Raw genomic sequence first — 24077 nt, 5'->3', positions numbered from 1 at the left:
GTCACAATCTGGAAGATAACAGAGAAAACAAACATTCCCTGATTAAAATCCAAAAACCAAACCTCACAGAGGGATCCAACGAAGAACTAATAATGGCGGCGGTTTTTCTCTTTTGCTTGCTTTCTCGTATTGTCTCTGTCTCCCAATTAACGACTCTTTTTTGGTTTCGGCGATTCGGAGACGTGTAATTGAGATGGGTTTACGTGTACTAATGGAGGATGATGATGATGATCATAACGAGGTTTTGATTCCGCCGAAGAATTTCTGGAAGGTGGAAGATGGAATATACCGATCTGGGTTTCCTCAGCTCGAGAACTTCAGTTTTTTATCAACTCTCAATCTTAAATCCATCATGTAAAGATTCTCTCTTTGATTCTGATTCTCCTTTGAGCATTAGAAACAAAAAAAAGAATCTTTGACTCTGCCCATCGTTTTCCTTGTTTTATTTTCCTTGAAACACTTTTATTAATTACAAAACATGTTTCTTTGTTGTGTTTTTTTTTTCTCTTCTGCAAACAGCTGTTATCTTCTTGATTTGCATTAGCAGGAGCACTTATACAATTGCTTGTTTCTGTTTTTTTTTTTTTTTTTTATTTGAGTCTTGTGGTGGCTTTTATATTATGCCTTTGGTTTTCTGAGGTTGGTATTGTTTTTTTTACGCGCCATAGGATCCTCCAACTCCTATGCCAAAGGATACAGTCTTGAGTGCTCTTAGAGTACTTGTTGGTAAGGACTCTTTCATGTCTTGTTTCTCTATTTTTGCTCTCTTATTCGTTCCTTCTCTTTGTTTTGCTTACAGATGTTAGAAATCATCCAGTTCTCATCCACTGTAAGCAAGGAAAGGTAACCAAAACTAAAACCCCAAACCCCTTCTCCAAGTTTCATAAGCTCTGGGGTTGAGGTATAATGGCGTTTCTGTATTTTGTTGCAGCATAGGACAGGTTGTCTTGTGGGATGCTTGAGGAAAGTGCAGAACTGGTGCTTATCATCTGTTCTTGAGGAATACCAGAAGTGTGCCGGTTTGAAGTGGAGACAAAGAGATTTAAGGTTCATTGAGGATTTCGATGTGCTTGGATTAAGGCAGTGTCTGTACAGCATAATCTATCAGTACAATGGCTATGGTCTCAAGAGGAGAAAGCTGATGTACCAAGAAGAGAATGTTGTCCAAGAACAGCATAAACCTCAAGCCACCAAAGGGTGACAAGACGCTTCAAATCGAATTGATTTTTTTTTCTTCTAGATTGATTCTTTACATCTGTTGTGATGATGATGATGATTCTTTTGAGTTTAGAATTAGTTGTTAAAACCTTGAGAAAAACAGAGGATTTGATTTGGTCTTTTTTTTAAGAGCCAGGGAAAGTTACAGATGGATTCTTAAGAAAAGAACAACACATGTCAGTATGTCACTATTGTTTTGTTAATTATGATTCAATAAGTCAACAGAAAACTTAAAACACTCTCTTTCACTTAACATAACGCTATTTAAACTAGAAAGACCTTGTTTACAAGGTGGTTGGTCTTGTTTCTCCATCGTCATTATCTAATGCTAGCCTAAACTTAGAATCTTGTGGATCTTGGCAACAGGCTCGACAGTCTTGCGTGGTGTCTGATATTCAGCTGCTGCAACTTCTGAAAACCAAGGTATTTGGAACAAATGTTCAAAAACATGTTTCTTTTTAAGGGCCACAGACAATATGATGTTTAGAATGTTTTGAGAGGAAAGGTGAGTGAGCATTACCCTTATCAGAGAAAGCAAGACATGTACCAATTGTCTCCAAGTATTCTCCAACCTTTTATTTGGAAACAAAACCAAAAGAAGTAGAGATCAAATCCAAAAGCGAATTAATGAAGAAGAAGAATCATTTAATGATTGGAAGTTAAAGACTAACCAGCTTGATTTTCCCATCAATGGTCAATATGGGATTCAAAGTATCCAAACCCTGTATAGCATTATTAAAACCAAGACAAGAAAAGTTAGATAATATACAAATCCCCTACACAAAGGAAGCTAATAATGTAATTGGAATGTAACTGATAGAGTATAAGGAGCGTCTGGTGGGATGTCAATGTGCCTCGAAACATCGTCGAGATCCATCAGCACATATTCCTCCTCCTCTTTACTCACCTTCACCGATTCATTATTTCTTTCTCTATCTCTTCTGGTAAATCCCACAATTAGATCCTGAAACACCAAACATATGAGAAACTAAACTAAGCTCATGCACAAATCATGAATCTCTCTCTCCATTCACAATTCTGATCACGATTTACTTCAAAAGACTATTCTAATTCTCCAAATCTCTCACTTGAAAAAAAAAAAAAAAAAGCTTATGTTGAGAATGGGCTCTCACCTTTCACCTTGAATCTGTCCAGCAATTACGAAAACTTTAAGCGACGAGGGAATTGGAGAACAAGTAAGATTCGTCGTGCTATGTCGCGTCGCGTCAATCGGCTCTCCGGCTTCTTCGTGTAAGCTTGGCCTCTTGCGAGACACATTGACGAATAGAGAGAGACAATTAGCATAAAAGCCTTGAAGCCTAGTTTAATAGTTAACATAACGATAGGCCCATCATAGCCCAAAAGATAAAAGCGATAATAGGCCCATCAATAATTTAGAGGTGTGCATCCAATGGAGTGTTTTCCAGCCAAAAGCCAAAAGAATAGCAACTAATCAAAATGAAAACGAAAGTATTGGAAACAAAGCTGTATCCCATTGATTCTGATTTTTCTCAACTCGTCCAAATATCAGATAATAATAATATGTAATCTTACTCCATTTTCAGTTAGATTCGATTCAGAAAAATAAAGCAGCACATGTGGATGGATCCTAAAGCTGCACAAATCACAATGAGAACTAGATTCTCTCATTTCCATTTTTTAATGAAAATAAATCTAAGAACGCATCTACGTTAATAGTCCAGATGCTTTGAAAGCTTAAAAAAGAAGCAAAAGCAAGTCCCGGCCATTAAAAGACAAAAAACACAAACGACATGTTTCTATCCAAACTTTTCAGACATCATTCAAAACAATGTGCTAACTAATCTCCTGTTTGGTTTTAACATGAGTCGCTAAAACTTTCTTTCTTCCTCAAATTCCTCGCAGATTTCACCAAAAATAGTTGGTTTAAGGCTTAAGCTAACATTTTGATCAGAACCAAAGCCAGAGGATAGAATTTGCAGATAATGAAAATATTAAGAACCATAAGTTAGAAACACAACTTTTATAAGAAAATATCATCATCATCAGAGATCAGGCTCTCAGTTAAATTCTTATATGATAGCATCATTGCTATATTCCCACATCAACAACTTGAAGATGACATCCTTTTTATTACATAACTTCAATACAACACACAATCACACAGATCATCACTTCTTGAGGCTTCCTCTGATTCCAGGTTTCGGTTTGGACGATTCAGGAGCAGCAAGAGCCTCGTGGAGATTCTTCGGCTCCTCGTAAGGCAGCTTCGGATGCTTCGATTCGTGATGGATCTGCATCGTCTTCAGATCCGGCGCCGTGATCTTGCAGTGCGGACACTCGTACTTCGCGTGACCACCCTTTTCCTTACCGGTCCTGTCGGCCAGCCCCGCTTTGCCTCCGCCTCTGTTGGTCAACGCTGCGTCGGCTTTGGCCTGGAGCTCCTTCGCCGTGTGCTTCTTCGGCTTCGCCTTGCCCGTCATCGTCGATTGGCGGATACGAGAGGATCAAAAGGGGGCGGGGGAGATGGTGACCCTAACCTTGATTTGTTTGATTTTGGAGAGACGAGGATTTGGAGGCGACGGGGGATCGATGCGAGATTATTTATCCTCGTTTAAAAGTATCAAAAATAATGAAAATAATAATAGTATTTTGTTTTGTTTGTCAAAGGTCTTTGTCGAGTGCAGTAGGGGGGTGACGGTCCACAATAAGACTTTTGCTCATATTCGTTTTAATCGATTTGTGCTTCTTTTTAATTATAACAATGATAATAACTTTTTGGGCAATTGTCAATAATAACATCTTTTGAAGTTTATGTCTCAAAAATAGCACTAGAAGGAGAAAGTCACAAAAATGACATTCATTAAAGGGTAAAATATCCCTAATACCCTTGATTTAAAATTAAATAAACAAACAAAAATAAATAATAAAAAATAAAAAAAATGAAAAAAGATTTTTTTTTTATAGTTTCAGATTATATGTTTTCAGATTCGAAATTTTTATAATTTTTTTTTTTCGAAATTTTTTTTTTTTCAAATTTCTTTTTATAATTTAAAAATACTTTTTAAAACTGTTTTTAAAATTTGAATAACTTCCTGCGTCAACGAAACGAACAAGAGTTGACGCAGAATGTTGACGCTGCCGCTGCCGCTGAAACCTGCGGCAACCAAACGAACATGGCTGATATTGTTTTTATTTGTAAGTTAAAGGGTTTTTTGTTGTTGTTTTCTCTTTTAAATTATTATTATTATTAGGAGTTTTGTTATGAAAGATTCCTTTAGACGGAAACATATATATTTATATTTAATTATTTTTAAAAAATTTAAAAGATTATGCCAATTTTTTTATTTATATACATAGACGCTTTGAGTAGGTTAGTCTTCTATCAATTTTTCCTGAGGTTTATTTGGAGAAAATATTGGAGAAATCTTGAGGCAAGGTCTATAGCTTCTGGAGGTGTACGCTTATGAAATATCTTTTGAATCAACACAACATTTTTTTCAGTTAGGTGTGGGCTCAAAAATATATGGAGCATGTTGAGAAACTTACTGATGTTTAGTTTGCTTAATTTGTGCCAAGGATGAGCCGTTATCTGAGGGAATTTGAATTCGGTGTAGTGTGGATTCATACATTTGATTTCCTCTCGTGTTGGCGTTCCAATAACCTGTAAACTCACAATCAAAAACATATATTGCAATCAGTAGCCGGAGATGGAGCCTCTACATTCCGTATGATCAATGATCCAGTCCATGTTTCAACCAAGTTGAAGTACCTTAATAATCTCAACTAGTTGGTCGACTCCACTTTCACCAGGAGACAGAGGCTACGCAGCCAAGCATATGTGAAACACACAACTTTTAGAGACAACATTCAATGATTCACAAAGGACGTTATATGTTGTTCTTTGCTGCTGGTGTTATAAGTTGGATGTTCTCAGCTATAATATAGGAATGATATATTGGAATAACGAGTTTGTTTGGTTATTGAATCCTTAACTTAGTGTATATATACACCAAAAGGTATGAAATATTGTATATATATATATATAACTAGTAACTTTAAAATGTTCAAATCGGAATGCCTTGCAATTCTGCTTTGTCTACGTCTCTTTGAATTAGGATACAATGGTCAGATGATTGTTAAATGAAGCCAAGGCACAATTAAATCAAAATAATCAGATTTAAAGAAAAGCTTCTTTTGATTGCACACACAATTGTGAATAAGTTTGGTCGAGAACAAGCTCACTAATATTGATCATAATCGATCACATATAAGTTCATTGGACTAGTCCACAGAATTCGCAGAGGGCCTTAAAGCTAAATTGATGTTCTCACTATTTAAGATATAATTTAATATCATAGGGGCCTTTTGTTGATGATAGAACTTTACAAGCTTGAGAAACTGTTAATGGTTTGATCAAAAAAAAAAAGGAGAGAAACTGTTAATGAAATTTCTCACCTCCCTGGTTGTGGTAGATCACTAAACACACGTGATACCCTTTCTCTAAGTTCTACCCAATCGTAATTTTTAGATTAGGTTAAAGACACTAATGACTGAGCTCACATACAGAGTTCATACATTAACCCTCACTTGATATGCTTCATAATTTCATACGTAACAGCCAAACTTAATATTTAAAACGTTTTAATAAACATCAACCACCGCCGCATAGTTCATAATAGACCACCGCCAAAATAAAGAGGACCCTCCTACTTATATATTAAACACACACTTATACGTACTCAGACCATATGATATTACATTACGATAATGACAGAGTTCAGACTAAGTTTTATGCCAGGATCATCAAGATCTTCTCATCTCCTTTGCTGTCTGGCGAACCACGTTCAGAACCCTGCAATACTCATAGAACATCAAAGACTGTTCACCTTCCAGACAATTCGGGGTTACTCTGTTACCACCAGCGAGGTTGTTGCAAGGGCTACCTCCAATCACGATATCAAACCCACCAAACTGCTTCATCAACTCTACGATTTATCTTTAGTTAGGTCTTGCACATCTTCAAACTCTATCAACACTCCTTTCTGGTTAGTTCGCTCCCAAAAGTCTCTCAAGATGTATTTGTTTGCTTGTGAAATCTCCACAGAAACAAGTGTTTTCATCGGAATTTGGAGACGATGAAGTGCCAATTCTCCACCACCAATACCAGTGAACAGGGAGAGGACATTAATACCATCAGGAAACAAGGGTTTAAGGACAGACAAATGATATGCCAATGTGTCCACCTAAAAACAAGTTCAAACATCAAAACATGGGAAATACAACTATCAATAACTAAATAAATTCAAACTACTATAAAGTATAAACTGATACTAACCAAACAAAACGATGATTATGCAAATGCAGGGGTAGTAGTTACCTGAAAAGAATTACTGAGTGACTTTAAACGCTCGGCCCTACTAATGCCACCACCACCTCGTGTATGGTATATTGGAAACCCCATAAGAGTCTCAATTTCATTTACTTCCAATGGCACAGCTTTGTTTTTTCCCACCCATATAAGATTCCATTTTTTGCACTGCTCAATGACATACCTTTTTATCTCCTCAGGCGGTTCTCCCCTAGAAGCCTCAAGGGCAGAGCGGATCCTGTTTGTTAACTGAGAACTAGCATTAACAGTAAATATGCAGTTCAGTTTGGTTCTTGTATCCCATGTTGGCCACCAATTCTTGGTCAGCGGCAACACCTCTTGGTCACCAATTCTTCAGAAGTTTTTATTCACATGTGGATGGATCCTAAAGCTGCACAAATCACAATGAGAACTAGATTCTCTCTTTTCCATTTTTTAATGAAAATAAATCTAAGAACGCATCTACGTTGTACTCCAGATGCTTTGAAAGCTTAAAAAAGAAGCAAAATCAAGTACCCGCCATTTAAAAGACAAAAACACAAACGATATGTTTCTATCCAAACTTTTCAGACATCATTCAAAACAATGTGCTAACTAATCTCCTGTTTTGTTTTAACATGATCGTCGCTAAAACTTTCTTTCTTCCTCAAATTCCTCGCAGATTTCACCAAAAGAATTGGTTTAAGCTAACATTTTGATCAGAACCAAAGCCAGAGGATAGAATTTGCAGATAATGAAAATATTAAGAACCATAAGTTAGAAACACAACTTTTATAAGAAAATATTCATCATCAGAGATCAGGCTCTCAGTTAAATTCTTATATGATAGCATCATTGCTATATTCCCACATCAACAACTTGAAGATGACATCCTTTTTATTACATAACTTCAATACAACACACAATCACACAGATCATCACTTCTTGAGGCTTCCTCTGATTCCAGGTTTCGGTTTGGACGATTCAGGAGCAGCAAGAGCCTCGTGGAGATTCTTCGGCTCCTCGTAAGGCAGCTTTGGATGCTTCGATTCGTGATGGATCTGCATCGTCTTCAGATCCGGCGCCGTGATCTTGCAGTGCGGACACTCGTACTTCGCGTGACCACCCTTTTCCTTACCGGTCCTGTCGGCCAGCCCCGCTTTGCCTCCGCCTCTGTTGGTCAACGCTGCGTCGGCTTTGGCCTGGAGCTCCTTCGCCGTGTGCTTCTTCGGCTTCGCCTTGCCCGTCATCGTCGATTGGCGGATACGACAGGATCAAAAGGGGGCGGGGGAGATGGTGACCCTAACCTTGATTTGTTTGATTTTGGAGAGACGAGGATTTGGGGCGACGGGAGATCGATGCGAGATTATTTATCCTCGTTTAAAAGTATCAAAAATAATGAAAATAATAATTTTTGTTTTGTTTTGTCAAAGGTCTTTGTCGAGTGCAGTAGGGGGTCCACATTAAGACTTTTGCTCATATTCGTTTTAATCAGTTTGTTCTTTTTTAATTATAACAACTAGATTTTGACCCGCCCTTTAAAGGGCGGATATATCTTTTGTTTCAATTTTTCTGTATTATTTCAACAAATTTAGTTTTAGATACAACCGAAAAACTATAATCATAATTTAAAATAAGTTTGTGGCTCCAGAGTTTTGTACAAAAACCCATTAAAGCGGCAACGGTAATCCAAAATGCTTAAAATACTAGAGATATTTGAAATATTTATGGGGTTTTAACCAAAGATTTAAACATAAGTAATTTATGTTAAACTAGAGATTTTTTCCGCGCTTCGTGCGGATTGTGTCTTATAAATTTATTTTATTTATAATATTATTTGTCGATTTTTTTCTTTTACATTAACTTCTTGTTTTTCCAATGTTAGTTTTTCTTAATTTAAATTTATATGTTTATAATTTTTCATTTTTGTTGTTGTAAATGGAGAATTATATTTTTATTGATGGTTTTTTGTATGTGATAAACTTTTTGAAATTTTAAAATAATGTTATATATAGTTCGATTAACACATTAAAGAAGAGAAACATATTTAGGCACATTTTATACAGGTTTTATATGCATAATTTTAAACATTATATATGTATATATTATAAGTTTGAAACATGTAAATGCTTTCTAAAGCTAAATACTTGTTCTGAGTTTACATAACTTATCGAAAGTTTTATCTCTTTTTAAATTCAAATCACAGAAAAAAATATCAAAAAGTCAGTATAGATGGGTTTTTTCGGCTTTTAAATCAACACTGAAAAATTACATGAATCAGATAACAACAGTTTTATAAACAACTGGATAAAATTTGACCGAGCCAAAGATTTTCACACAATATGTTCTTTCTTCTTCAAATTGCGAAGAGCCTATAGACACAAGAAAAAAAATCATAATTTTTGTTTTCATTTATATAACATTTTTCTCCTTTACACACGGAGTTTATTACACTGCTATAAGCAATGGAGAACTCTATTCATATAAGATTCACATCTATGCATTTTGACAAAGAAGAATTTTAGCCATCTTTAGTTTCGGAATGGCACAATTTCAGTCATATACACTATATTTTCTCTATGATTCAAATCTTACAATTTTAATACATGTGCAGATTTCCATGTGAAAAAGCACGCACGCCATCTATCATTCAACCTATTACTTTTCTAAAGTAAACACTATAATCCTCGTTTGGTTAGCTCCATAAACTAATCTCTTTGGATCAGTTTACTAAAAAATATGGATACTAATGTCAGAAAAAAATATAAACACTATCAACAACAAATATTGGCACAAGACTATTTGGTTCAATGAACATATTCCACTTAATGTGTTTATATCAAGGCTGATTTTGCAGAGAAGACTGCCAACCAAGGATCGCTTGAGGCGTTGGGAGTTAAATGTCTCAGGAACGTGCGTCCTTTGTAATCTGGAAATAGAGACTCACTATCATCTCTTCTTTGAGTGCTCTTTCTCTCGCTTGATATGGGAGCTTTTTGCTCCTGAAGTTTGGATTTCTCCTCCGGCTGATCTATACTTTGTTGCAGCCTGGATCAATCAATCTCGCGTCAATGCAGATGCGCACGCTACTCCAGTCATCAAGCTCTACTTTCAGTCAGCCATCTACCTGCTGTGGAAAGAGCGTAATGCTCGTGTGTTCACAGCTGACTCCTCACCTTCATCAGTCATCCTTGCCTCTTTCGACCGTATGATGCGGTGACTGTCTCCTCTCTTACCCGGCAAGTTTTCCTTTCTCCTCTTCTCTACTTCTTTTTATCTTTCTTGTATAAGACTTCCTTAAGGTTTTTTTTACCTTGAGTTGTTGTTGGTTGTTTTTGTTTCCTTGCTGTAATAAGTTGTTTAAAAACAATAGTGTAACCTTTCAGAAAATGATAATCTTAACATCTTACCAAAAAAAACAACAAATATTGACTTATTTATGTGAATATATATTTATTTTAAATCATTATAGTGGACGAAAGAAAGCACCATAATTTGTACAATAAATTTTCTTAGATTCACCTCATCATACTCACCATTTTACCATTTTAGTTACATAATTTTATATGAGCTTATTCACCCTTCCCGGTTATTTTCTCTTATTTATAACTACAATATAAAGTTATAAACTATATATATTATAAATTAATAATTTATTTACCGTTGAAGTCTAACGATTAAAAATATAACATAATTAATATAGATATATGATTCTATTAATAAATTTGCAGTTACAAATTTGAAATTTCTAGAAATATCAAAAGTCATATGTTAGTTAATTATCTTTTAAATGACATCTATTTCTAATTCTTTTAGATGATAATATTTTGGCTGAGGTGGATAGTCTCAAAAGCCTTGAATTTAGTCCCTTTTATATAGTAGGATTTAAGTATTTGTTCATGTATTATAAAATTTATATGTCATTTCTTGTTTTTATTTTTGAATCCGGTTTGTGTTTCAAAAAATATCCATCAATTAAGAACTTGATAACCCGCAAAAACTGCTAAAACCAGAGCATGCATATTGAACTTATGGGAGTGCTTATGGGTGATTGATATATAATCTAATTTTTTTTTTAAATTATTGTTTTTAAAATTTAAAATTTAATTTGTTATAAAATTTGTTTAAATTATATTTTTATGTGAAATAAAAAATAAATAATTTGAATTTTAAAAATTTTCTATGTTTTTAAACATGGGATTTTCTTTTATTTTAATATTAATATATTTATAATTATATTTTAAAATAAATTAAAAACTGACATAGTTATCTACAGTGAGGGTATACTGGTTTCTCCGCTACCACCCGCAAACGCAACTTTTGCAGTTGGTAACGGTTGTTGGCGTTTTACAACAATCACTCAAACCGCTTTAAATCGCTTTGAACCGCTCTAAACCTCATAAATTCAAAAGCTGGTTCCAGCTAGCGTTTGCGGTTGCGGACAGTTGCGGGAGGATACTTTTTTTTCTTTTTCTTAAAACAATAAATACAAAAATTAAATTATTCAATAAAAAATTAAATTGGAATTATAAAATACTAAAATATATCTATTATATTTGAATTAATATTATAAAAATTTTACATAAAAATATTTTCTTTTATTTTAAAACTTTATACCATAACTTTCTAAATATAATTTTTATATCTATTATAATATTATGATTTTGATATTTTATAATTTTATAAAATATAAATATTGTTAATTTATTATTTAACTGCTGTTGCGTTTGGTAGTTAACCAGTCTTAAGTATCCCGCAAACGCATCAATTTATAACCGCATAACCAGTTGTACAAATCTCTTGAACCCGCTAGTAACCGCAACCACCCGCATCTGCAAACTCCCGCAACCGTAACACTGCGTTTGAACCAGTTATGCCCTCAATCTAATAACTCAATGACCGGAAAATAATTAGATTCAACATCTAGACTGTGTTTAAAACATTAATTAAACCTTAGTTCATTCTCATTAATTTGTGTGGTGAAAATAATATTTATTAAAGTATAGTATCAATATTACTGTTTCCAAATGACATAATATTTATTTATTGGACTTTCATCGTCGACAGTTTGTAATATTGAAAGTAGTGGATCACTCTGATCTGAGAAGTAGTTACAAATTATTTTATTAGTAACATTCGTATATGACATAATTGGATCCGAAAATTTTGGAATAAAAGTGGAAGTTACAAATTATTTTATCACGGTGTGGTTATATGATATTTAGATAATCAATTAGAAGCAGTTATATTTTAAGTTGGACTAAACATATATCAATAGGTCATGTTCCTAATTTAATAGTATTGATGATAATAACTTTTTTGTTACAGAAAAATATTTTAAAAATATATAATAGGTCTGATATGGATCCGGATATCTGAATTTAAAATTTTACTATCTAGATTCGGATATGTATCCTGATCCGCCATATCCGCAAAATCACTATTCGAATCCGAGTCCGAATTTTCTGAACATCCACTTTTCAAATCAGATCGGAAAAGATCTGGATTGAATAATGGATATCTGATATTAAGTTTCAGGTCTGCACAACACACAGTAATATTTGTTTTTTTTATAATATCACAATACATTATTATTAAAAAGTTATTGGACTCTTATAATTAACTAGGAAAATTGGTTGACAAAAAAAAAAAAAACTATATTTAGTAAAAGTTATTGCATGCGTTGATTTTTAATAATATCTGCAACTCCAACTTATGAAAAATCTAAAATAATCTTTAGGAATAGATGCAGCTCACATATGCATTTTTCGAATATTTGAATGACCGTACATTAAGTAATAAATTCGTATCCACTGACTATACGATAGAGTATGTTGAGATCCTGTTACTAGATTGTCATCGAGTAGTTTGGACTAATTTATTTTCAGTTCAGTATGATCATCATATGGGCAATTGACAAAAACTACACTAAAGCAATAGTATCAGATTACAAAATATCACTATACCTTGCCTAGAAAAAAGTTAGTCTACTAAATAATTACTATGTAGTAATTATCATATATTTTTGTTTATACATACATGAAATTAACATAGGTTATTCATGAAAACAAAGTCGCTGAAAATACAACTAAAATCCAGATCCAACACTTTTGGATAAAGTAATATAAACGATGTGGTTTCTATTATTCGTTCGTGCTCATCTCTTCCGGTACATTCAGTATGATCTCATTGAAACAACGTGGCAGTATTCAAGAACACGAGCCAACACGTTTCATTTTCTCATGCAGATGAAAGAAAAACTAATAATTTAGTAAACAGCGACGTTTGTCTATTTCATGTCGTTAAGAGAAACAGTGAGAATCTTGATTCTTGAATCCCTCAAACAAAAAAATTGTGAGAAAACCAAACAATGGAAGAAGCAGACATAGAACTCAAGATTCCTGACCCGTTACGAGCCGATTGGTTCATGATTCTTGTCGACATCCAAGCCGATCTCATCTACAACGCACTCGTGGTCTTAACCTCACCACTCTTCCTCATCTACCGCTCATACCGCCGCGCAGCAGCTGCCATCTCCGTAGCAGAAAATACGGTTAAACGTGCTCCATCAAGGATCAAGGGTGGTGCCGCGAGGGTTGTTAGGAGGACGTGGTTTGGTGTAATGGGCGCATGCCACGTGTCGGCGATAATGGTGGCGGCTATGATTTTGGCGGTTGTGTTAGGTGTCGGGATTGTGAGTTTGTACGTAGAAAAGCCTGTGGTTGTGAGAGAAAGATTGTTTTTCGATTACACTGAAGATAACCCAAGTGCGGTTTTTAGTTTGGGCAAGAAGAAGAGACCGTTTGGTGTTCCCCTTGGACATAAGGTTCATGTCTCTTTAGTTCTCTGGATGCCTGAATCTGATCTCAACCGACGAATCGGATTATTTCAGGTACATGTAAATTATAACTAGTAACCAAGACCGGTTCAGAAAGCAATCCACCAAGTGATTGATTATATTAAGAACTTTTTAGTAATTATTGAGAGTATAGTTTATAAGAATTTTAGCATTATTTGAAATTTTTACTAATAAACCTTTTGAGAAAGTATACTACTATATAATAATTATCTTTAAAGGTAAAACTTTATTAACAAATGATTTTAGTAACTTATGATTGACTATAATGAACAATGACTAATATTTTAGATATACGATTAGCTTCATAAAATTATCTTCACCAACTATATTATAAAATTCATAAATTTTTAATATAATTATATCATATACATATAATATTAGATTAAAACATAAAAAAGTTCATTGCTAAAAATTTGATTAGAGCATTTAAAATATTAGACCGGCATAAGCAGTATGTTTTATGTAAACACGCTTACTGTTTCTTGTATGTTCCATGGACAGTTGAAAGTAGAGCTTCTATCACTGAAAGGCGAGATAATAGCAAGATCAAGCCAACCTTGCATGTTACGGTTCAGAAGCCAACCCATAAGACTTGCACGAACATTCGTGATGAGTGTTCCACTTGTTGCCGGAATAGCAAACGAAGCACAACAATGAGAATAGATGCGTTAATGCACCAAGAGAAAGGGACAAGAACAAAAACCGTGAGGGTGACTCTGATTCCACGTGCACAGACTCGGTTATTGCCTCAGTTATATGAAGCTGAGATTGTCATAAATTCAAAACCTCCATGGACTAGACGAATGGCTTATAATTGGAAATGGACTCTTTCCGTCTGGACTTCAATGTATCTTTTTGTCCCTATCCTAATCGCTCTTCTATGGTGTTTTAGACCGTTCTTGTTCCCTTACGTTACTTCAAGAACCGTTGTGGAAGACCAAAACACAGAGATCAGAGTAGTCCAAGAGGAAGTAGCGGGAAGAAGATTGAGGGAAAGAAGAAACAAGCCTCGTCGACGAACCACGACACAGGAAATTTATATATTGTAATAAAATTATTTGTGTGTGTGTGTGTGTGTGTTTTCTCTGCAGAATCAAATTCTGCTCTGTAATAAACCGGTAATAACAAGAACTATAGATAGTAAAATTGACCAAACGTTGAGAAATTTTGTTAAGACTATTGGTTGGGTTTCATCTTCATACTTTAGTTTTTTATTTGTTTTTAAATCTCTAAATTTTACTAATCTTGTTGTAGCTTTATTTTAAAAGTTAAAACATACATTAAGTTTCTATTAATGTTTACCAATCATGCTTTAACTTTATTTTTAGAATTATACTTTAATTTATTTTTAAAGTTATAGAAAAAAAAATAAAAAAATTTTATCTTATATATTTTAGAAATAAACGGTAGAATCTGTAAAAAATAAAAAAGTTATCTATAATATAAACTTAATTAGATAACCATAATACATTTATAAATATTCATTTATTTTGGGTGTTTTTTAATTATTGAAATATTTACAATAACATAAATATTAGTTACATATCATATTTTAAATAACAATAAACTTTGATAATTTATAAAAAAATAATATAAATTATTTTAATTGATAAAAATAATTATTTTATATATACATCACATATTTACATATTTTATTTTAAAATATCTAAAACATGTAGCTTAAAACTATAACAAATTGAACTATACCAAAAATCTCTAGAAAAAAAGTCTACACTAATAAGTTCACAGCTACAACCGATGTACCCACAACTACAATTTTAAAGCTAAATTTTTAAAGTCACAGTCAAACCAATCATCACTATTTGAGAAAAAATAACAAGTTAAATTGTTAAAATTTAGTAATTTGAAATTTGTTTCTCATATACAAATCTTTTAAAGTCGTTCAAATTACTAATCCAATTTAAAGCATCCAAAGTCCTATTTAAAACAATATAGAATTACATGTCAAACAAAACAATAAATAAACCGTAAGTGCAATGTTTTGAAAACCGGATAGGACATTGACTCGGCATTGTAAATGGATCAATGGTCAGACCGGTCCAACTGAGCTTTAAATTTTAATTTAATTTTAGATTAACTAACTATATATATAATTATAAAATTCTGTTGTATAAAATTGTATATCATTGTTAGAATCTATATATCTATCTAAATAAATTATTTATCATTATATTTTATATTATTTTAAATGTTTTCATTTTATTTTTATATCATAAACAATATATTTTTTTATGATTTCTTTTTAAAAGTTTCTAGTTTTTAATATTTTTAACTTAAATTTGAGAAAATCAGGTTTTAATATTGAACCGAGTTACCGATTTTAGCGAACTTTACCCGTTTTTGAGCGGGTTTGCCGGTTCAACTCAAATCTTGTTTTTAGTACAGCCCGAAGCTGGTTAGAAGACCGAGTCACGGTCCGACGGCCAGTCCGGTCTGTTTTTTAAAACACTGCTTAAGTGAATAAAAATTTGATAGAGAAATACCCTATTATACAAAAAGGATTTCAAAGAGAAAAATGACTAAACTAGCATTTATTAAATGGTTAAAAACAAATATACACCTTAGATTAATTAGTCTAAAATTAGGGTTTAGTTTTAAAGTGGTAAAGGGTTTGGAGATTAAGATTTAGGATCTAGATTTTAGGATTTATGTATAAAATAATAAATTCTATTATATTTTTTAAAAATATCTATTTAAATTAAATGTATTATTCTTTAAAAGTAACTTAATCTTTTTACTCTTTAATGAAATCTATTTACTAATTTTTGTCTTTGAACTATTTAGTTATAGAAAAACTTATTTTGTGGTGTTTTAGAAGATTTTCCCTTTTGATATTACATAAAAAGTTCCATAAAAGCAAAGGATTTCAAAAATAAGAGTTAAAAATATATATTTACAGCTTAATTAGCGGTTTAATGCCATCAATGCAAATCTAGTTTACTTTTTTGTTATATCTTGAGCATCAAGCTGAGATTTTCCTTTTAATAAAATCTTAAATAAAAAATCATTTTCATATATGTTGAAGATCCTTCTCTTTCCTTTTTACACGAAACAAGTGTATATATACTTTGTATATATAAAGCATCCTCAGTGTGCAGTTTTTCTAAAGCGTTGAGAAGATAAAAAACATGGTCAACTCAAAATTCGTTCTTTGGCTTTCATAGCTCTGTCTCTTTTTCTTTCCGGTTAGTATTTCATAAACTCCATTTGAGACGAAAAGGCATTTTACAAAATCCTCTTTATAAAATAACATTTACATTAACAAGAAATCGGTGTATGGTTACACTTAACAAAACCATTTGTGTATGTTTGTTTTCTGTAGGTGCTGAAACAAGAGATACTGTGTGGTCTGGCTCTAAATTATCTTCATTTTGTTGCATCAGTCAGCCTCAATTAGGAGCTTGTGATACAAAACAACAGAATGATAGATGTGAGAAGCTGTGCATCCGTGGTTGTAGCCTAAACAAAGGCGGCGGCTGTCAACCTGTTCCTACTGGTTCTGTTTGTTCATGTTACTGTTAAACTAGCGTCATGAAAAATTATGCTCTTTTTTCTTTGATTATTTATTAATAAAACATATTCTTTTGTTATGCTCCATTCAGTGCCGTGGCTAGAGTATAAGGGGCCCAAGGAAAAAATAGATGTTAATGTAATAGTAATTTTAATTAATATAAAAATTAAAATTAATAATTTTATTGGGATTTTGAAATTATTATATGAAAGGAAAACTATAGAAACTTATAGAGGAAATTTTATGAATTTCGGTAAAAAATATATACATATAGTTAAATTTATACAGAAAAAAATTTCAGTGTAAAAGAAAAAAAAAGTTAGGGTAACATAAATGAAATTTTGAATAGTTTTTTGTTTTTGTAAAAATTGAATGTTTGAATAGTTTAAAAGAATGAAAACTATAGTTTTCAGTGATAATATTATAATTTGTTTTTACCAAAAAAAAAAATTTACTCCCTCCGTTTTTTAATGTTACATATTTTAGATTTTTCACACATTTTAATAAAACACACTAAATTTGCATATTTTGTGTTTATCTTTGTTTCATAATTTTAAACCAATAACAATTCAGTAAGTGCAATTAAGTTTTTTGAAATTTGCAATTAGTTAATAAAACAAGTCTTAGAAATGTAAAAAAATGGATCTTTTTAAAACAATATTTTTTCCTAGAATATGTAATATTAAGGAACAGAGTGAGTATCATTTTGCTTACGAGTATCTAGTATCTTCAAATATGGAGCCCTAGAATTTTCTAATATGAGTGAGGCCTGAGCCTAATGCCACTCAAAACTTATACCTTTTTATATTCTTGTTCTGTCTTTAGGTTTTAGATCTTTCTCCCTTTTCCTGTGCAAAGATCTTTCTCCTTAAAGATACGATACTTTTTTTTTTTTTTTAAGATACGATACTTGCCAAGATAATTTGGATTCTTTCTGTTTTCTCCAAATTTATTAACGCTATTTTCAGAAAATGCAGATGTATATTCCTTTTTTGTTTATATAATTATAGAAAGTCAGATTTTCGTGTATACATTTCGAGTAAGAAATCTTTCGTGTATGTTGAAGATTCTTGTTCTCTCTTTCCTTTTCACATGAAACAAGTGAGTACTTCCCTGCCTATATATAAAGCATTCACAACGTGAAGTTTCTCTAAATACCTGAGAAAATAAAAAGATGGTCGACTCAAAACTCGTTCTTTTGGCTTTCGTAGCTGTGTCTCTTTTCCTCTCCGGTTAGTATTTCGTAAAACTCCATCTCGAACCATTTTTTCAAATACATCCATTTTACAAAGCCATCTTTCTGATAACATTTTCATCAACAAGAGAAATTATAATTTGGTTTTAAAGGAACTATATGTGTATGCGTTTTTGGTAGGTGCTGAATCAAGAGAGATTATGTGGAGTGGCTTCTGTTGCATACATCAGCAACAATTTGGAGCATGTGATACAAAACAAGATAATGATAGATGTGAGAAGCTGTGCCTTCATGGTTGTAGTAGGCACAACAAAGGTGGCGGCTGTCAAGCTGTTCCTACTGGTTCTGTTTGTTCATGTTACTGTTAAACTACTATCATGTAATAATGTAATATTATGCTCTTAGTTATTTGATTATTGATTAATCGAACGTCTTCTTTTATTATGCTCCATTTGTTCATGTTACTGAGTGGAGAGCATAGTTTCGCAAATTCACACACACATATATATATATAACTAATCATTAAGCATGCCCATAAAAATTGTTGATGTGTCACGATTGACAATAACCAGCTCTGTAGATGCATGGCACGTATAAAATTTTAGCATTATTGATGTTTGTATAGGTATGCCACAAATTCGGCAACTTCTCAACCTCTTACCAGGTTTTAATGCCTAAAGGACAAAAAAACTTGTTTATAGTTCGTGTCACTGTAATTTGTTGTTTAGCAGCCTTATTTGGTCATCTTTAGTGAGAATGATTCAGCCAGCATCCAACAAACAACTTTGAAAAGATAAGTAGATCCAGAACGCCCAAACACCACCAGGTCAAATTCCTGACTCGATACCTATTTCCAAATTAGACTTTTCTTTGCACAGAGATGACTTTCATTCCTTTTTGGGGGTCAATAACTGACTTTTTCAAAATATTACGTCAATATAACATACAAATCAAACTTCAAGCCAATAGTATACTGACACGTAAGTAGTTAGAACTTTCTAGCTCCCACGTGCCAAGAAAATAACAAGCTTTTATTTAGAAATTTCCAAAAGAAGAAGTAGACCAAAACAATTCACTTTCCTTGTCCTCCTTCCTCTTCTTTTCTCCACAGTTTGAAGTTTCTAAATAGAGTTAGCTCTCACAGCCGCTTGATGACCACATCCGCAGCACGCGGTTTCCACGTGACCACCACGAGGAAAGAGATATCGTTGCACCGGCCTCTTCTCCTCTTCTTCCCTTGCCGGAAAACAGGATCATCAGTCTCTCCAATCTCGACCTTCTTCTTCCTCCTGTCGACATAAACGTTTGCTTCTTCTACAAGAAACCACTTTATAACACTACAAATGATGTCCTCAAGACTTCATTGGCGGAGGCTCTCGTCTCTTACTACGTCCTTGCCGGCGAGGTTGTGGCCAATCCAATCACCGGAGAGCCCGAGATTCTGTGCAACAACAGCGGCGTTGAAGTGGTAGAAGCCGCTGCTGACGTAGAGCTCCGAGAGCTTAACTTGCATGATCCTTACCAAAGTATTGCCAAGTTTGTTCCCATGAAAGTGCATGGAGTCTTTGCTATTCAGGTAACAATCGGGAAAGTCCTAAATAACCACTTCATATAAAGAGAAAATTTTAAAGATCATTATGAATTTAGAAAAGTAGCTTATAAATTCATTGTAATCCAAATACAGAAACTATACATAACTTACTATTTGTTAATTTAGATAAAGTTCTAACATAAAATCTATCGGTGATAAATGGAATGATATGTCTATCTTTGTATTATTCAACATTTTGCCAATTTCCAACGTGAGACAATGTGAGACCGTCTTTGAGTTAGATAGATTATGAATCGAGTTGAGTTGGACTGCATAAATCGGATTTTGATAAAATATAATATAAGTGTAGATTGATGCAACTATTTTATATATTATTTAAATATTTTTCCAAACTTCCGATTTATGAAATTCTCCATAATACTATTTTTATAATTTGTCTGATTAGCTTACTGAACTGAGATGCGGGAGCCTAGTCGTGGGATGCACGTTTGATCACCGTATAGCTGATGCATATTCAATGAATATGTTCCTCTTATCATGGGCCGAGATCTCACGATCCGATGTACCAACCTCTTATGTACCTTCGTTCAACAGATCTCTCCTAAACTCACGACGACCCTTAATCATCGACTCATCAGTAGACCAAATGTACATGCCTGTAACGTCGTTGCCCCTTCCACAAGAAACCACAAACCCGGACAATATCCTCACAAGCCGTATCTATTACATCAAAGCAGATGTCGTGCAAGACCTCCAAACTCAGGCTGGCAATGGTAAGAGGACGAAACTCGAGTCCTTCAGCGCGTTCTTGTGGAAACTCGTGGCTAAACACGCCGCAACAACAGATTCAAAAGTCCCGAACTTGAAGTCCAAATTTGGCATAGTTGTTGACGGAAGAAAGAAACTTACGGAGCAAGAAACCAGTACTTACTTCGGGAACGTCCTCTCGGTCCCATTCGGTGAGCAAAGAATCGATGACTTGACCCACAAGCCATTGTCTTGGGTTGCTGACGAAGTGCACAAGGTGTTGGAGAGTTCAGTGACCAAAGACCATTTCTTGAATTTGATTGATTGGATCGAGACTCGCCGTCCGGTTCCGGTTCTATCAAGGATATACGGAGCAGGATCCGAAGATGGACCCGCTTTCGTAGTCTCCTCGGGGAAGAGTTTTCCGGTGACCCGAATTGATTTTGGGTGGGGCTCGCCGGTTTTTGGATCGTACCATCTCCCACTAGGAAGCAGAACTGGATACGTGATGACAATGCCTAGTCCGGTGGTGGACAAAGGCGGCGCGGGAGATGGATGGTTTACTTACACCTTGAGAAAGGACAGTTGAAATTTATCGAACAAGAGGCTCCTCATGTGTTTAAGCCAATAGACAATGATTATCTCAAGATTTGATCATTTGAAGCCATACAGATACTAATATGTTGTTGGGTTGTCAAGTTTTTGTATATTATCCAAACGTAATATTGTTAGATACATTTCATTCTTAAGCTCGTTTTAATATAAAACTTACTGTGACGAATTAAACTATGTTTCATTATGAGTTCAATCAAATAATTCTGTTTTGTGACTTTGTCCAATTTTAAACACTCATAACAAAAAGCGTATGTTGAGAAATATATATATATATATATATATATATATTATATTATATATATATATATATATATTTGCTTTCAAATTTCAAATAACCACTCCAAATTTGGACAAACATTTTTTGGACCATTGTTTTGTTATAAACCGACTAGTTACAGTTCACAATAAAATTGGTATGTTCGGACAAGCCTAAATGTGCCTCGGAAGGACCATTTGACAGCTCTAGTGGTGTCAATTGTTTACGGTAATTGATATAGGATTATGCGATTTTGTATATAGTTTTTTTTTTCACCTAAAAGTATAACACATCATTATTTCTATAACGCAAATCAAAATTCTATAGTATTTCATAATTTCCCATATAAGTAGATTTTTTTCTTTTTTTGAATAATTTCATATATATCCATTTTTTTCCCACGACGATTCTGCACCTCGCGTCCATCGAACAACAACAGTGAAAGTACGTAAGTACCCCAAAGGGTCACTTTCCTTCTTCTTTTATTCGAGGGTAGTATTGACTTTGTACACAAAATAAAGAGAAACTGATAGTGATATACATTACAATAAGCAAAAGTCTCAGGGTTCATTTGAAGATCACATTCCAAACCAAAAGATCATTGCAAAGCTTTTACATTCTTCGAGCTTCTTCAACTATGACTCTCTCCCTCCGAATCGCTCCGTCACCGGTATCGTTCCGTTACTCTCCGGCTCCGTCCACCCCCTCCGGCGTCGGATTACGTCCGGCCAAGCAGCGCTGCCGGATCCCGAACTCAGGCGTCGCCGCGAAAACAGGATCATGTTCTAGCGGTGGTGTTTTAGATTCAAGGAAGAGGATCGGCGGTTCCTGTGTTGTGAGGTGTAGCTTAGAAACAGTGAATGTCAGTGTCGGCGAGGTGACGGAGGTTGACAAGGACACGTTTTGGCCAGTCGTCAAAGCCGCTGGTGATAAGCTTGTTGTCCTCGACATGTACACTCAGTGGTATGTTTCCGACCACTTCTTCACTTTACCTTTAATTGCTTCTCATGCCCATCAAGAAAAATGCTGTCTTTACCCTCTTTTTTTTACGTTTAACTATTGAGTAACTTCAATGGATTAGATTAGAACTAATCTTTGATCCCCTTAAGTTTACATTATCAGACTGTTTCTCTGGACAGTTATGTTGTTTGTTTGTTGGGTTTGTTTGCTAGATACAAAAAAGTATGAATATTTACCGAGAGTATGTGCATTTAAGAAACAAAGCCTAAATCTTTTTTGATTTCACATCAGTATGAATGTTTGAGATAAGGTTACTAGTAAATGTATTTTATTGGTGTTGAGAAATAAATGTATTTATTTGGTGTTGGGATCTCTCTGTAGGTGTGGTCCGTGCAAAGTTATGGCTCCTAAATACAAAGAGCTATCAGAGAAGTACCAGGACATGGTGTTTCTTAAGCTTGACTGCAACGAAGACAACAAGGTGTGTTAACTTTTTCTTTATTCTTTTTTTTTCACTTGTTTCTTAAGTCGTAACACAGAACTCTTGATTGCAGCCAGTGGCACAGGAGCTAGGGATTAGAGTGGTTCCAACCTTTAAGATCTTGAAGGACAATAAGGTGATAAAAGAAGTGGTCGGAGCAAAATTTGATGAGTTGCTTGCAGCCATTGAGGCAGCGAGGTCAGGCTGAGCCTCTCTCTCTCTATATATATATCACTCCCTGCTATAGAGTATTAGGATCATTCTCCATCAACATGTAATTTGTTTGGCTCTATGTATGTAAAACTCTCTGCTGTTCCTTAAACTGGATTCAGTTGTAATGTTAACAGTGTATGTATAAACGCTGGAAAGTTATGAAGTATTATGAGCTAAATACTTTATATATCAAAAGTTCACAAAAACAAGTGGGTTGGCTAGTTTTGATCGAGATCAATAATGTATTTCCACTGCACAAGCTTGATTTATGACTTTAAATTTGGAGAGTAACATGGATTGTTGAAACAAAGATTATGGTGTATGTGCTTGTTTTCAATAGATGTTCCAACTAGATTTTTAACAAGTCATAATTTCATTGTAGTTGTTCACCAAATCCAATTTGGCTAGTAGTATTATAACTTTAATCTATTTGGCATATGTATACTAGGCCAATGTACTTGGATTATTCATATATTCATATATTCATAATTTTTGAATTTATAATTTATTGACAAATAAATCTTATAATTTCTCTAAAGTAGTTATAATAATTATCATTTTTCTATTGGTAATTTAAAAAAAGTATGAAAAAACGAGACAAAAAGAAAATAGACAAAACTACAGATCGGAGGTGACACGTGGCGAGATCTGGAAGCGAGTGATAAATCATAAGAAACGAGATCCGAGTCTCTCAGACAAATCTCTTTCTATCTCTCTATAGCTGGAAGTGAACTGTTGAGGCCTTTGGTTTCATCGAGAGACCCCTAAAACCCGATCTGCAACAACAATGGCGTCTTCTTCGTTCTCCCTCACGTCCCGGCGGCTGCTTCCGTCTATGGAGCCACTCAAGCCTCGTCGCAGCTACCTCTCCCACCACCCGCTCGCGTCTCCCTCGCAGAGTTTCCTTCCGTCTCTCCGCCAAGCCCAAGCTTCGCTTTCTCTCCAAGGTACACGCGCTTCTCTCCCATAAAGGATTGGCCTTTTTGTGTATTTATCAACTTTATTTTTTGGGAGTTATGTCTCTGATAGGCTATTAATAACCCATCAGAGCTGTTTGGTCTCATGTTGATCCCCTGAAAATGCATAAATCATTTTGTTCTATGTAACTTTTGTGGCATTT

At 34.1% G+C, this 24077-nt stretch overlaps 6 protein-coding genes, 1 long non-coding RNA gene and 2 pseudogenes across 7 annotated transcripts; 5 read left to right on the top strand and 4 right to left on the bottom strand.

Annotated features, from left to right (window-relative positions):
* Nucleotides 1–616: 616 nt before the first annotated feature.
* LOC125593963 (tyrosine-protein phosphatase DSP5) lies at nucleotides 617–1226 on the top strand. The gene is made up of 3 exons (XM_048770303.1): nucleotides 617–726; nucleotides 800–843; nucleotides 932–1226. The coding sequence occupies exons 1-3, from the start codon at nucleotides 684–686 to the stop codon at nucleotides 1199–1201; spliced, it is 357 nt and encodes a 118-aa protein (XP_048626260.1). The 5' UTR covers nucleotides 617–683; the 3' UTR covers nucleotides 1202–1226.
* A 129-nt stretch (nucleotides 1227–1355) lies between these two features.
* Nucleotides 1356–2148, bottom strand: LOC125593966. Its single transcript, XM_048770306.1, has 4 exons — nucleotides 2033–2148; nucleotides 1890–1940; nucleotides 1739–1790; nucleotides 1356–1629 (listed from the first exon to the last, which is right to left on the bottom strand). Exons 1-4 carry the CDS (start codon nucleotides 2093–2095, stop codon nucleotides 1547–1549), a joined length of 249 nt encoding a protein of 82 aa, XP_048626263.1. The 5' UTR covers nucleotides 2096–2148; the 3' UTR covers nucleotides 1356–1546.
* Nucleotides 2149–3203: 1055 nt separating this feature from the next.
* LOC125593965 (protein METHYLENE BLUE SENSITIVITY 2) lies at nucleotides 3204–3841 on the bottom strand. Its single transcript, XM_048770305.1, has one exon. The coding sequence runs from the start codon at nucleotides 3678–3680 to the stop codon at nucleotides 3369–3371; it is 312 nt and encodes a 103-aa protein (XP_048626262.1). The 5' UTR covers nucleotides 3681–3841; the 3' UTR covers nucleotides 3204–3368.
* A 1962-nt stretch (nucleotides 3842–5803) lies between these two features.
* Nucleotides 5804–6904, bottom strand: LOC125593964 (DNA (cytosine-5)-methyltransferase DRM2-like). The gene is made up of 2 exons (XM_048770304.1): nucleotides 6578–6904; nucleotides 5804–6443 (listed from the first exon to the last, which is right to left on the bottom strand). Exons 1-2 carry the CDS (start codon nucleotides 6659–6661, stop codon nucleotides 6186–6188), a joined length of 342 nt encoding a protein of 113 aa, XP_048626261.1. The 5' UTR covers nucleotides 6662–6904; the 3' UTR covers nucleotides 5804–6185.
* A 448-nt stretch (nucleotides 6905–7352) lies between these two features.
* Nucleotides 7353–7901, bottom strand: LOC125593962 (protein METHYLENE BLUE SENSITIVITY 2). Its single transcript, XM_048770302.1, has one exon. The coding sequence runs from the start codon at nucleotides 7795–7797 to the stop codon at nucleotides 7486–7488; it is 312 nt and encodes a 103-aa protein (XP_048626259.1). The 5' UTR covers nucleotides 7798–7901; the 3' UTR covers nucleotides 7353–7485.
* A 4767-nt stretch (nucleotides 7902–12668) lies between these two features.
* Nucleotides 12669–14532, top strand: LOC125593968 (annotated as a pseudogene).
* A 2031-nt stretch (nucleotides 14533–16563) lies between these two features.
* LOC125593960 lies at nucleotides 16564–17024 on the top strand. Its single transcript, XR_007329714.1, has 2 exons — nucleotides 16564–16612; nucleotides 16750–17024. It is a non-coding gene; the product is annotated as an uncharacterized LOC125593960 (long non-coding RNA).
* A 2260-nt stretch (nucleotides 17025–19284) lies between these two features.
* On the top strand, nucleotides 19285–21086 carry LOC125593969 (annotated as a pseudogene).
* A 775-nt stretch (nucleotides 21087–21861) lies between these two features.
* On the top strand, nucleotides 21862–23144 carry LOC125593961 (thioredoxin F2, chloroplastic-like). The gene is made up of 3 exons (XM_048770301.1): nucleotides 21862–22266; nucleotides 22645–22744; nucleotides 22818–23144. The coding sequence occupies exons 1-3, from the start codon at nucleotides 21941–21943 to the stop codon at nucleotides 22950–22952; spliced, it is 561 nt and encodes a 186-aa protein (XP_048626258.1). The 5' UTR covers nucleotides 21862–21940; the 3' UTR covers nucleotides 22953–23144.
* Nucleotides 23145–24077: the final 933 nt, after the last annotated feature.

This window comes from Brassica napus (assembly GCF_020379485.1).
Source record: "Brassica napus cultivar Da-Ae chromosome A2 unlocalized genomic scaffold, Da-Ae chrA02_Random_15, whole genome shotgun sequence".
Lineage (NCBI taxonomy): Eukaryota > Viridiplantae > Streptophyta > Magnoliopsida > Brassicales > Brassicaceae > Brassica > Brassica napus.
The sequence above is the reverse complement of the archived record's forward strand: the minus strand, read 5'-3'. Positions and strand labels throughout refer to the sequence as shown.

Bases quoted from the DNA above. Each gene is read 5' to 3' on its own strand.
- LOC125593964 (XM_048770304.1), bottom strand. From the start codon at position 6,661: ATGGGGTTTCCAATATACCATACACGAGGTGGTGGTGGCATTAGTAGG. The intron at 6,444-6,577 runs GTAACTACTACC...ACTTGTTTTTAG, and splicing joins CACTCAGTAATTCTTTTCAG to GTGGACACATTGGCATATCA.
- LOC125593966 (XM_048770306.1), bottom strand. From the start codon at position 2,095: ATGGATCTCGACGATGTTTCGAGGCACATTGACATCCCACCAGACGCT. The intron at 1,941-2,032 runs GTTACATTCCAA...AATGCTATACAG, and splicing joins ACGCTCCTTATACTCTATCA to GGTTTGGATACTTTGAATCC. The intron at 1,791-1,889 runs GTTAGTCTTTAA...TCCAAATAAAAG, and splicing joins TTGATGGGAAAATCAAGCTG to GTTGGAGAATACTTGGAGAC.
- LOC125593961 (XM_048770301.1), top strand. From the start codon at position 21,941: ATGACTCTCTCCCTCCGAATCGCTCCGTCACCGGTATCGTTCCGTTAC. The intron at 22,267-22,644 runs GTATGTTTCCGA...ATCTCTCTGTAG, and splicing joins CTCGACATGTACACTCAGTG to GTGTGGTCCGTGCAAAGTTA. The intron at 22,745-22,817 runs GTGTGTTAACTT...TCTTGATTGCAG, and splicing joins ACTGCAACGAAGACAACAAG to CCAGTGGCACAGGAGCTAGG.
- LOC125593962 (XM_048770302.1), bottom strand. From the start codon at position 7,797: ATGACGGGCAAGGCGAAGCCGAAGAAGCACACGGCGAAGGAGCTCCAG.
- LOC125593965 (XM_048770305.1), bottom strand. From the start codon at position 3,680: ATGACGGGCAAGGCGAAGCCGAAGAAGCACACGGCGAAGGAGCTCCAG.
- LOC125593963 (XM_048770303.1), top strand. From the start codon at position 684: ATGCCAAAGGATACAGTCTTGAGTGCTCTTAGAGTACTTGTTG. The intron at 727-799 runs GTAAGGACTCTT...TTTTGCTTACAG, and splicing joins TGCTCTTAGAGTACTTGTTG to ATGTTAGAAATCATCCAGTT. The intron at 844-931 runs GTAACCAAAACT...ATTTTGTTGCAG, and splicing joins TCCACTGTAAGCAAGGAAAG to CATAGGACAGGTTGTCTTGT.